Source organism: Urtica dioica, chromosome 9 (assembly GCF_054948205.1).
Source record: "Urtica dioica subsp. dioica isolate 48M chromosome 9, U.dioica_male_clone48M_v1_H2, whole genome shotgun sequence".
NCBI classification, from domain to species: domain Eukaryota; kingdom Viridiplantae; phylum Streptophyta; class Magnoliopsida; order Rosales; family Urticaceae; genus Urtica; species Urtica dioica.
Genome location: NC_142764.1, coordinates 29,065,799 through 29,078,852, shown reverse-complemented (window position 1 = coordinate 29,078,852; position 13,054 = coordinate 29,065,799). Strand labels below are relative to the sequence as shown.

The 13,054-nt window shown below is 34.4% G+C and overlaps 2 protein-coding genes across 2 annotated transcripts; both read left to right on the top strand.

Moving 5' to 3' along the window:
* The first annotated feature begins 3,479 nt into the window (after window positions 1-3,479).
* Window positions 3,480-7,187, top strand: CYCA2;4 (Cyclin A2;4). The gene is made up of 12 exons (XM_089627121.1): window positions 3,480-3,575; window positions 4,255-4,582; window positions 4,686-4,932; window positions 5,030-5,172; window positions 5,261-5,353; window positions 5,433-5,566; window positions 5,661-5,736; window positions 5,878-5,954; window positions 6,053-6,086; window positions 6,190-6,339; window positions 6,431-6,565; window positions 6,656-7,187. Exons 2-12 carry the CDS (start codon window positions 4,325-4,327, stop codon window positions 6,719-6,721), a joined length of 1,413 nt encoding a protein of 470 aa, XP_089483247.1. The 5' UTR covers window positions 3,480-3,575; window positions 4,255-4,324; the 3' UTR covers window positions 6,722-7,187.
* A 305-nt stretch (window positions 7,188-7,492) lies between these two features.
* Window positions 7,493-12,517, top strand: LOC149386616 (P-loop containing nucleoside triphosphate hydrolases superfamily protein). The gene is made up of 12 exons (XM_089626644.1): window positions 7,493-8,352; window positions 9,646-10,022; window positions 10,116-10,195; window positions 10,279-10,330; window positions 10,420-10,461; window positions 10,542-10,620; window positions 10,699-10,730; window positions 10,808-10,876; window positions 11,092-11,166; window positions 11,293-11,409; window positions 11,480-11,530; window positions 11,629-12,517. The coding sequence occupies exons 1-12, from the start codon at window positions 8,151-8,153 to the stop codon at window positions 11,770-11,772; spliced, it is 1,320 nt and encodes a 439-aa protein (XP_089482770.1). The 5' UTR covers window positions 7,493-8,150; the 3' UTR covers window positions 11,773-12,517.
* The last annotated feature ends 537 nt before the right edge of the window (window positions 12,518-13,054 follow it).

Below are 13,054 nucleotides of genomic sequence, written 5' to 3'. Positions count from 1 at the left end.
TCAATGCAAAAGGGTGGTGGTGTAAATGTAATGTGCGTGCCATTGACAAAGCTGAAGAGATCACGTGATCCTCACTAATCAACTTTCAAACCTCCTTCCCAGTTCCCTCCAACAACATTTCAAAAATAAAAATACAAATAAAATGCATTTTTGTCACGCCATCTGATAATTTGCTCATTGACTTTATCATAAACTAAGACTTCCAAATGAACATCAGTGTACGATATCGATAGAGTTGATTGCATGCACGTATGAATAAAAAGAATGCGATGTTTACGGGTGTATATAATTCATGTAATATTGTAATTCAAGCAATCACGTGATAAATTTATTACGTCTAGATCTCATTTCATTATCTACTGTAATACAAGTAATTTAATCAATTTTCAAATATTACGATAGCTCATCACGTTTTAATATATTTATATATTATATTAGCATAGTAACGGTGATTTTATTTATTTATACGTAGGAAGGGGTGATAGATACTATACATATGATCCAAGATCTACGCGTTAATGATTCTTAATAAATATTTGACATGTAGATAGGAAATGAAGTAAATTTTTTATGATAAATGCAAATGAAAGTAAAGCATTGTCCGTTTTTCTATTTTTACACGTTTTCATAATGTAATAGATTCAAGTATGTACGTATTTTGAGATTTTGGAGAATTACGATGAAGAATGGTCAATTTTTTGTTTGCTTGTTTGTATTTTTTTTTTTTTTTTGTATTTTTGTTTTTTTTTAAATAAAGAGAAGAAGGGTCATTTATCACGAACGAGGTATTACTAGTTAATAACTTAACATTAAATTGACTAGAACAGTCATACATATGTTTACTTTCAGGTGTGCTTGTTTTTTTTATTAGCAGTCGTGCGATGATTAATTAATAAGAGGTGATAGATTCGTGGTCAAATAATCATATTTAAGTTGGATTCATGATATTCCAGAAAAAAACAATCCTGTCATCTGGTAATATAGGAACTATTTTATAAATAAAATATGCTTTAGAATATATACGGCAATAAAACCGATTTAATGCATAAAAAACAAATAAGATTTATGGAACTTAATGCAGGCGCTTTTATCACATGATTCTGTGTATATTAAAGGAGAGCCATTAATTCCATTAAACACAAATGTTTGTCAGTTGCTAATGTAAAATAATAATTCAGATCAGAAGACGTAAAATTAAAATAATTATTTTATCCATCAAGTACAACTGTACTAGTGTACATCCGTAAAGCTCAACATAAACCTAATTATAGTATCATTATTATATGATTATGATTAAGAAAAACAAGAAAAATATTAAAATGTGGAAGTAATTAGCGGAATAAAAGCTCAATGTTCGTACTTGTTATATATTTAACTTTTCCCCCCGAAATATACTCACCGGTTTACATTTTTCTATCATAATATACCTAATTTTTTTTATCTGCCGGATGAATATCTAGCATTTGGAATTAACTCAACTATATTCCAATTTTTTTTTTTAAAAAAGGTTTCCACTTTATAAAAAACAATGTGAATGGAAAAGAAATTATTCAAATTGTAAGAGAGCATTAATGTTAGTATTAGTATATTATAATTAATTTATGCCCTTTAACTATTAATTTGGAATTAGTGGAAAAAGTTTTATTCAACTTTGACCCTTTTCTTCCTATATATATAAAAAAAAACCCTCCAAATTTGAAAAAGCTTATTCAAACCCAAGATTTTTTATTTTATTTTATTTTTTATCTAACACCGCTCCTAAAAAGCTTATACCTCTTGTCACTAGCAGCCTCGCTTCTCTTCCCGATCTCATCGTCGGTGTTCCACTCCGCTATTTTTATATTTATATTTTTCATTTGTTGCTGTTTATGTTATTGTGTTTGAATTATGGTATTGTTCTCAAACATGTCAAGTGTGGATTTTTTTTGTCACGAAGATGAATTTTCTATCTTTCGAGTTTTTCCACTCGAGATTTGGGTGAACATGTACTCGTACGTTCTTTCTCGTGGTTGACTGTCCTCATATGTACTTTGGATTAATCAATTAACCTTTGAGGGATTTTCGAATGAGCCATGAAGGTGCTCTAAATATAGTATTGTGCACCCTTGTTTACACACGATGTGCCATCAACTGATTTTATTTTTGAATACTTTACAACTTAAGGTCCTAACTTTCATTGTGGACATGTGTTTGATGTTTATATATTTGTGGTATTTTACCCGTTATCTAATGATTAGCCTCGTGTTTGTTTTAAAAAATATAATTAATATTATGGATGTGTAAGGGTAACTTTTAATTATCTTTTATCATTAATCAAAATTCTACTTAATTTTATTAATTACAAAAAAACTTACGATTTAGTTTTCAAAGTTAATTAATAGTTAAACTTTTAGTTTAATATATGAACTATCAAAAGTCACTTATGCGCATTTATCAATTAAAATCTCGAAAAATCTTGCCAAGATATTGTTAAAATCTCGCTTTTTTCATGCATCTTCTGTAAGATCTCAGTTATGAAGAGGTTAAAAACCGAGCTCTTTAATCTTTTTTGTTTTTTTACAAATCTCGTCATAGATATGCTAGAGAGAAATCATCTACGTTTTTTTTTAATATGTTCATCAAACTTTTAAAAATTACCTTTTTATAAGATTTTTTATATTTGTCTCTTAAAAAATATTTTTACGCTCTCATGAAGTTCTTAAAATTTATATTTTTTTTTATAAATGTCTCCGGTTCAAATTATGGCTTCACTACTGAATGCAATTATTTCAAATTTTGCCTAGATTTTCGTAGTAGTATCGATATCAGGTATTTCCATAAAATCGAACCTTCGTGATTTTTTTTTCAACTCACAATTTTCACTTTAAAAATAGTGAAAATAGTCCACGGATCTGCTATTTAATTATTTATGAAAGTACACTCGTAATAAAATGCATATTGTAGTAGGTAGTAGGTACACATGTAGCCAATGAAAATAAAAAATAAAAAGATAAAGTGATTTGTCCCAAAATTCATATTCGTAACCACGTGTTGTTCAGTTAACACATCCAATTGTCAAGGAATTGCCCTTAGCGCACCGGATCCAAAACCATTTAATTTACAAATTGAATCTGATCAACAAAATGACGAAAAAACTCGACTTATCTTGGAACAAACGTCAAACCGGAGTCAGATAAGAGATGCCACATATAGATAAGAATAGGGGTAGTTCGGTAACTTCAGGTCCACAAGACCCGATCTTACTCGCGACGAAGTTAACGTATATTAACAATAAATAAATATAAAAATCAAATTAAGCACTTTAAATGAACTGGTCTCAACTCTATTGCGCTTTTAGTCAAACGGTCAGCGCAGAGATTTTGATATAAGTAAATAAACAATATACAAAATAATAATATAATCAACAGAATAAAATAATTTGTTCTTTAGCAATTAAAATACCAAATTGCCATTTGCTTTTCCTCAGAGTTTCAAATTCCATACAATCCCGCTCAGTGCTTCGTTTCTCTCTCTCTCTATCTCCGAGCTTTGAATCTCTGCCCATGGAGGTCTTCGAGCTCGGACGAGACTCTCAGGTCAATTCTTCGACCATTACTGGCATTTATTGTTCCATTCGAGAAATAAAGAAGTCTGTTCGTGTACTGCACTGCGTCTGTGTTAGTTTATTTTGTAATTCTTGATCATGACCGAATCTTTAGGGTTTCGCAAATGTGTCGATGTTCCTTACTAAAGAATCGGAAATGTAGATGAAAATAAAAGATAAAAACTTTACGAAATTGAATTTTATTTGAAACGAGTTGAGATTTCTTTTCTTTGCGGTTTACCTTCCGGTGGACCACGAATCGTCGATTCGTTTTCTTGGTAACCTTCTAAAAGAGAAACTCTTGGAATTTCGACCTCTGGTTTTCGCATGAAAACAATATTTTGTTTTGTTTCATTGTTGAGCTGAGCTGGTCGACTCGGTACTTTGTGCATAGTGATTTCACGAACATATACCTAAAATTTCAAAATCTTGTTCTCAGAGCAATTTATTTATCTATTTTTACTGATTTTATCTCTAGACGAGGTTGAGACTTCATTCCTTATTTCTGGTACATGGATTACGATAAATCATTGCCAACATTATTTTCTGTGTAAGGGTAGTCTTGCTTCCAAAGATTTTGAGTATTTCATATGCCTATGTGAACTTGCCACACGGATCATTGATCTTTGCCCGATTTCCTCACACCAAATTTCTCAATTGACCTCTTGCAGGGTTTGTAAACTCAATTGGGATTAGACTTCGAGTCTCGCTTCCTTGCTGGCTTCTCTTAGGACTGTAATCATGAGGAAGGAGAATCTGATAAGTGACAAAGTTCAAGAGCTTCCGGTTCGAGTGACACGTTCTCGAGCTACTGCGTTGCTTGGATCTCGGCCGATAAACAAGAAGCGGCCACTTCAGACACTTCCCAAGAAATCTTCGGGGGACGAGAATGCAGACAATGCTGGTCTACAGCACAAGAGGAGAGCGGTGCTTCAGAACGTGACCAATGTTTTTTGCGATAGTTCATACCGGAACTGTTTCAATGCCTCTAGTATTCAGGTACTAACATCGTTTGAGCTCATTATTGTTTATAATCCTTGTGATCGTTTCCTAACCTATCATTCAAGGATCTGACTTTGTTTTTCCTTAACTGTTGGTTCAGGCTAAGTGCACCAAGCCAGTCAAAAAAAGTCGAGCTAAGTTGACCAAAGTGACGCCTTGTGTAGTCGAGGTGTTTCCTTCGACTGAAGCTGATTTGAAAGAAAAGACAGTCCTCGAAAGAGAAAAGGTCAACCTTAAACAAGAAGAGGTTAAACCGTCGGTCGATTGTTTCGGAAGCTTTCCCGAGTACGAGTTTGGAAGTCAGAGTTCTGGAATGACTTCACGTCTGCAAAGTCCTTTGAAGAGAGGTTGGTTGGTTATTCGCTCATTTCCCCGATGTTCTAAGATTTTTTTTTTTCCCGCAAAAGTCGTTGATGTGGAATTGGATCTTTTATTTTTTTTCAGTTGTTGAGGCTGAGAAAGGCTATCTTTACAAGAACGCCATTACACCAAGAAATCCAGATGTTATCGACATTGATGATCAAAATAACCCACAATTGTGTTGCGTCTATGCCCCTGATATGTACGAAAACTTGCACGTCGCGGAGGTTTGTGCAGTCAATAATCTTCTAACCCCTTTCATTATCTGCTTATCGAAACAAGGGGTTGAGTTTGATTTGCAACTTTTTCTTACAGCTTGCCCGAAGACCACGTCCTGATTTCATGGAAACAATACAGAGAGATATAACTCAAAGTATGCGTGGAATTCTGGTTGATTGGCTTGTCGAGGTTGGTACAATTTTGGAATATTTTTTTTTTCTTGAATAGTTGCATTGGAAATGTCTGAACACAGAGATCTTTCTTTTAGGTATCAGAAGAGTATAAGCTGGTGCCAGATACGCTTTACCTATCAGTGTATCTGATCGATCGGTTTCTCTCAGAAAACTACATTGAAAGACACAGGCTTCAACTTATTGGCATCACTTGCATGCTAATTTCTTCGTAAGCTCTCATATCTATTGTAAAGAACATACAATCTCCTTGTAGGAATTATCTCCGTGAGACCCTAAGTTTGTTTTTACTATGTGTCTTGAAGGAAATATGAAGAAATTTGTGCTCCCCGTGTTGAAGAGTTTTGTTTCATTACAGACAGTACTTACACAAGAGAAGAGGTTTGTCCTCATAACTGTTACTCTTTCTAATTTGGATAAATTTTTTAGAAAATAGTGGATTTTAGTTTACCATTCATGATACATATGCTTGCAACCAAACGCGATTGTTTGTTCGCATTCCTGAATGAAGTATCGTGGCAGGTTTTAAAGATGGAGGTTCAAATATTGAAGTACTACAACTTTCAACTCTTTGCGCCAACTGCGAAATCTTTCCTTAGGTATTTCACCTTATTCAAACCGGTACAGCATTCAAATTAGAGTTAAATCTCGTTTCTGCTTCTCACTCGCAAACTCTTGCCTATTTTGTTTTTCTCAGGAGATTTCTAAGAGCAGCTCAAGTTTCTTACACGGTAAACTCAGAGATTTCAAACTCTCTCGCATCACTTCCTTTTCTTAAACAAGATATCCCGGTTTCATTTCATGACTAATTAGCCCGATCTGATCATCTTTCAGAGTCCTAGTCTTGAACTGGAGTACTTGGCCAACTACTTAGCCGAACTAACATTAGTAGACTACAACTTCTTGAATTTCCTTCCTTCAGTCATCGCTGCGTCAGCGATTTTCCTATCCCGATGGACGATAGACCCGACCAGCCATCCATGGGTAACGACACGCTTCACTTCTCTACTTTCCTTCTCTCTAAACAAATGCATTAAAAAAAAAAATAGAGATTGATTTTATTTATTATTTTCAGAATCCGACGCTAGAATATTATACCTCTTACAAGTCACCGGATCTGAAGTCTGCTGTTATCGCCTTACAAGACTTACAGTTGAACACTAATGGCTGTCCTCTAAGCTCTATACGAACAAAGTACAGAAATCAAAAGGTGAGAGAAATTATGCTGTAATGTAACACACTCAGTGTCAATGCCGTAAGTTTATTCGGATTCAAGTCTCTGATATGCATGTATATACAGTTCAAATGCGTTGCAGCATTGTCTTCCCAAAAACCACCCGAAACACTGTTTTTGAAGACCGAATAGAGCACGTAGACAGAGAAACCGACCGCTAACAGAGTAGTTACACGTGAAGGAGGTTCATCTGAGAAATGTCTGTCTTTTACACGACCGACTCTTGTACTTTGTTCTCTAATCTTAATTTTTTCTTCCATTCCATTATTCATTTTAGCCAATTTGTTTTAGAACTTGTTAGGCATAGGCTTTTTGTCTGGCCATTGGTCCTTCTGGTTCTCTCTCCCAGAGACCCTTTTGTCCTTTGTAGAATTGAACAAAAACATGGCCACCAAGCTCCTCTCTGCTAGTCAAAAAACTGTATAAAGTTGTCAAAATCTGTAGCTTTTGCTTCAGTTTAGAAACTGGCACGTTTTAAAGGCCTCTTTAAATCAGTATTTAGTTTGTAAAGTTTAACAGAGCAATGCTTGTTTGCTCTATGTGTAACAACTCTAATCTTAGACGACCACGATTTAGTGACGTGTTTTGTGTTTTTGCTTGTGACGCTAATTAAGCGTTTAGATCGCTGCCACTATTTTTTTTTTATATTTTTTTTGGGATAGGATAGGAAGGGATATTTTTATTTTATAATCTTTGATAGATATAGATTAGTTTAATGACCAATTATATTAATTTGTTACGCAAAGATAACGGAAAGACGTTTGAGTACGCGCGGACCATCGACCAGCTAAACCAAGTAGGAATAAAAAGAAATAAAAAATTTCCTCAAAGGACAGCGAATAAAATATAATACTTATTATATTCCCTTATATTCTATATTGGCAGACAGTACATCACTTATCGTCGTCATATCTATTTCTTCATTTTTCATAAGAGGGAAAAATTTTATGGCATCCGATCAGCCTCTTTAGGAAAGATTTTTATCAGGGAATTCGATCGTCCTTTTTTTTTTAACAACTTTTTAAATTTTTTATGGAAGAGGAAAAACGACTCTAGTTAAGACTGTTATCTCATGTTATAGCAGGGTTGTCGTGGGTACAAAACATATTTCAAAATTTAATAAGCCAAGAATCTGTAAATTTATTCAGAGGTAAATTGTCGGTAGAGATAGTCTTACGTTTTTTTTTTTTTTTTTTTTTTTTTTTTTTTTTTTGAAACTGAGATAGTCTTACGTTTTCTTGTCACATATGAAGTGATAAAATAAAATCTATAAAATGAGTCTTTGGTAACGTCCCAATAGAAAAATGGTCCCATATATATATTTTTTTTCTTTTCTGAAGCGGAGAAAAATTAAACATTTTTATTTTGCCTCTCTCGTCTTACCCGTTTGCTTTGCCTCACAGACAAACACTTTAAAGTCCATTTATTTCCTCGGTTCTTTCTTCCTCTGTTTTCTTTTTTAGCCTAGCGTGCTTGTAATATAATATTTGTATACGTTTATTTATATACTAATAAACAAATATAATATATAGCGGTGGTGGAGAACGTGTAGGCGTGAGAAATGGCGGGATTGAAAGTGGTGATACCACAGAGACTGAGTCCAACGTCATCGCTGCCGTGTTTCAGTTGTTTCGATGATATCAATGAGACTCAGTCTTATCCTTATCGCTTTAATTTCATTTCTTCTAAATTGCCTTCTTTCAAATTCATTCACTCCAACAAACGGAAGATATCTCCAATGCCTATGAACGTCTCAAAATCTGGTAAACATTTCTCTTCTCTTATGTTACATATGTTCTTTAGGATTGTTGTAGTACGCTCTCAATATATGTAAAAAAAAAAAAATTATATATGGACGTATATTTTATAAGTATTCTTAGCCATTTAGTTTTTGGTAGGAACCGGATATGGACGAACTTAGATTGGGTGGTGAATACTTTTTTATTTGAATTTACAGTTACGCCCCTGAAGTTTTTATAATTACAGAAAAAGGCAGTACTAAAATGGCATTGACAATTTTTTGGGTGTTATTGAAAAAGATAAAAAAAAAAAACTTTATTAATATTGTGTCCCACATTTGACAAAGTAATACTAAGGATGACTGATTACTGTAGATGACTAATTAGTGTAAATGACTAATTACTTTCTAACGTTTGACAAATGGGTTGATACCCACAAAACTTATCGTTTTCTAACTTTATTTAAGGGTATATTTCATATATAACTTTATTGACATATCTGATTTGCTATTTAGTTAATCTTTAGGAAATTTTTGGTAAATAATCATGTCATTTTTTTAAAAATTCATAAGCCACTGCAACAACAAAAAAGAAAATAAAAATGTGTAAATATGTCAGGTCTGTGTACCTAACATTTACTAAAGATTTGCTAAACAACAATTCCGAAATTTTCAGTGGATTAGTTTCCTATTTTTTTTGTTTATTTAATTTTTGTACTTGATTTATATGTAATGACAGGCACATGATGAAGATCAGAAAGAATAAACTTTGAAAAATATATTATTCCATGATAAATCTTGTCAGTATGCCATGATGACCATGATCTATCATGAGTTCTAATCGATATTTTTCTTATGTAAATATGCCCAAAATCTTATTGCTGTTTGTTTGTGTCGATCAATTAAAAATAAATAAGAATAAAAGTGTGAGTTGGTAAATTGAATGCTTTCATTCCTGGTGGTTGTGTGTGTACTTGTTTATTTATTCAATCCTGCTAAATGTGTTGTCTTCAGTAGTTTCTTGATCACATTCATATCCATAAAAACCTAACAATAACAATAATAATAAATAAAAAAAAACAACTTCGACCATTTATTAGTTTTTCTAGCACTTATCAATGGTGGCACTTCTTAAAGAGATGGTACTGAGGCTATAACATGTTCAACGTTTAAAAAAAAAAAAAAAAAAAAAAAACTGAAAATTCAAATGTGCAACATCTCGTTTCGCTATCGAATATCTGAAGTTCTGGCGAAATTTCCAAAATCGGTGTTATAATAGACGTGCAATATTTGATTTCGCTATCGAATAATCGTTCAGGGAGTGGATATTCATGGCTGCAAGAGGACAGCTCAGCGAGGCGCGCGGAGCCGTGGGGCCCGCGGCTGAACTCGGTGGTCCCGGGGAAACAGGCTGAGGTGTCATCGGTGGAGGATCTGTACGGGTTCATATGCTCGGGCCCGCTGCTCGAGAAGATGGGCATGGATTCGGGCTCGGTGGCCGAGTCCATCGACAAGTGGATCGCGTACGGCTCGTACCTCTGTCGCCTATTTCAGCTCAACGAGCTTTTCCTCAACTTCAACCAGAAAGTCAGGATTTATCACTATTACATACCCGTCTTTCTCTGGTGCGAAGATCAGATCTCGCAGCACAAATCCGGGTATAAAGAAGGCTACGAAGAAGTACCTCCTTTAGTGGTAACGAGATTTGTTTCGTTACGCTCTCATTTTCATATTTTACCGCCCGTGAAAAAAAAGTCGTGATTTTTTTGGTGGTTGTTATTGTTGCAGATTGGTTTCAGTGCGCCGCAAGGTTGTGGAAAGACCACGCTGGTCTTTGCTCTCGACTATCTCTTTCGACTCACTGGCAGGTATGTCCGAGAGTCCTTTTGCAGAAGATTTGGATTTTTTTTATTTTTTTTTATTTTTAGTTTAATTATATGTAGAATCTCAGGAAGTGTGCCACGGTGTCCATCGACGACTTTTATTTGACCGCAGAAGAGCAGGTACTCGTTTCTTTCGATGCCGATATTTTGTTACTTGAGACCCAAGAAAGGGAATATACCTGAAATATGAGCCTGTTATTTCATTGCAGGCTAAACTGAGGAAGGAAAACCCGGGGAATTCGCTTTTAGAGGTTAGACTAAAACTCGAGAAGCTATGTAAAAAAAAAAGGCTCGATAGTAACGACTATTATTTTTGGTGTCGTTTGTGTAGTACCGGGGAAATGCAGGGAGTCACGATCTTCCTTTGTCCGTTGAAACATTGACAAGCCTGACCAAATTGACTAAAGAAGGTGTGTGATCTTCCTTAATCTTTGATCCTCTCTTTTCCTTTCTTGCCCTTTGATTTAATCAGACTATGGAATACTCAGGTATGAAGATGAAGCTACCGAGGTACGATAAGGTAACCACAAAATGAATGGTCAATTTACATAAAAAAAAACTCTTCTTTCGTATATCTAATGTTGCTCTTTCTTTCAGTCTGCTTACAGCGGAAAAGGCGATAGAGCGAGCCCCGAAAAGTGGCCAGAGATTGAGGGTCCACTTGAGGTACGATGATTTCTGTCGTAAATCGGTGAAATTAAAGCAAATAAAATACGAAAACAAGAACACACAGATACTCGATGATACTAAAGCAAAAAAAAAAAAAAAAGGTTTTTTTTTGAACTTTTGGACTGCTCGGTTTTTCGAAAACTAGAAAGAAAGAAAAAAAAAGTTTCGTAGAAAAGACCGAGCGTCTGATTGAGATTTGGGTGGTCAATCAGGTTGTCTTATTTGAAGGCTGGATGCTCGGGTTCAAGCCTTGCCCAACGGACATGGTTAAGGACGTTGATCCTCAGGTTAGAACTAACCCGAGCCGAGAAATTGAGTTTTTTTTTTTTTTTTTTTTTTTTTTTTTTCTTTTTAAATTGTTTTCATGATCACATATGCACCAAAATTAAGTAACATGAATTCGAACTCCGTAGCTAGAGACGGTCAACGAGAATCTCAAATCTTATTACGACGCGTGGGACAAGTTCATAAAATCGTGGATTATCATCAAGATTAAAGACCCGACTTGTGTCTATCAATGGCGTTTGCAGGTTTCTCTCTCTCTCTCTCTCTCTCTCTCTCTCTCTTGTTATCGCGGTTACATAATATCATCGATTGCAGGCCGAGATTGCAATGAGAGACGCGGGAAATGCTGGCATGTCCGACGAAGAGGTTCGTTGATCTAAATTTGTTTCCACATCTTAAATTATATTACTCGAGCGACGCTTGTATTTCTCTTATTACCTTCTTTCAATATTTATTGTTTTTAGGTTCATGATTTTGTTTCCCGATATCTACCGGCGTACTATGCGTATCTTCCGACACTTTATTCCGAGGGACCACTTGGATCGGATCCGAAGCATTTACTCCTCATCGAAATCGACGAAGGAAGAAACCCTATCCTCGGAGCATAACATGTTTCATACCATTCCATGGAGCCAAAGTTTGGTATATATATATTTCTTTCGCTGCTGGAAATTTGCGGAACCTTGTGACACCACCAATTTTTTTTTTTATTTTTTTTTTGTTGCTCTTTAACTACTACTTAAAATCCGCTAAAAATAGTAGTATATAAGCATAATATAATAAAGTAAGTTGCTTCAAAATTCTACTTTAGCTTACAAGTCTTTGTACATGTAATCTGTGTAGAACACACACCTTTATCAATGCAAGAAAAAAAAAAGTCACATATTTAAATCAAACAAAATTAGTTCTTGCTTTTGTATGTATTTCACCGGAAAATGAAATACGATCTAAGCGCAGCAACAACACCGATCGTTGGAGCAACATCCGCAACATTTGCAGCACGAGTATCCACAGCAACACCCACACAGAGCAAAAAGCCTGCAAAAATGAAGATATGAATGTAAGTATAGCTATATATTGGAATGGATATTGTGTATGTATATCTGTATATTGTATAATACCAGGCGTAAAAGTAGCCTTTTTCTTCGCGGCTCTTCCTGATATGATCATAGAATGACGTCTTTTTCTGCGGCGGTGCACCGTCCATTTTTTTTCTTTTTTCTCTTACTTGTGCTTCTGATAGAGATATTATCTTATGAGCATATATATAAAGTGAGGAAGAAGAGAAAGACTTGCGTTTATTTTTGTTAATAATTAATGAAAATTTTATTCCCAGCTTGGAAAGGGTTTTGATCTTGCTGTTGCAATTAATTTGGTGGTTGTCAAGAAGAAAGAAGAATGTGCATCTTTTCTCATTTCGCATTTGCAATTCAATTTATATAAATTAAAATATATATATATATATATATATATATTGTCACATTTATTTGGGCCAGAGACTTGTTAGGAAATGGAAGTCCGTGATCGGACATGATGAAAGTGAATGATTTTTTTGCACTTAATTTCTCAGTCGATGAAGAGTCATTTCTGTAAGAAAAATGTGCATTAGTTTTTTCCTTCCGAAAATTAGCACATGATTTCCTTTATTGTTTGGACAAAGATTGATGGGTCGATTTATGATATTATGCACATTAATACTTGTGTTGAATAAGAGCTCATCATTCTGAGCCACACAACAAAATCTTGGATCAACATTAGAGCTAACCTTTTTTTTTTTTTTTTAATAAAACATTTTCGTTCTTTATATCATACATGCACAGTCAAATATAAATATATAAGACACAAAGCACGAATTACAAATATAACCTTTTTAAACTTCATAATACAAAA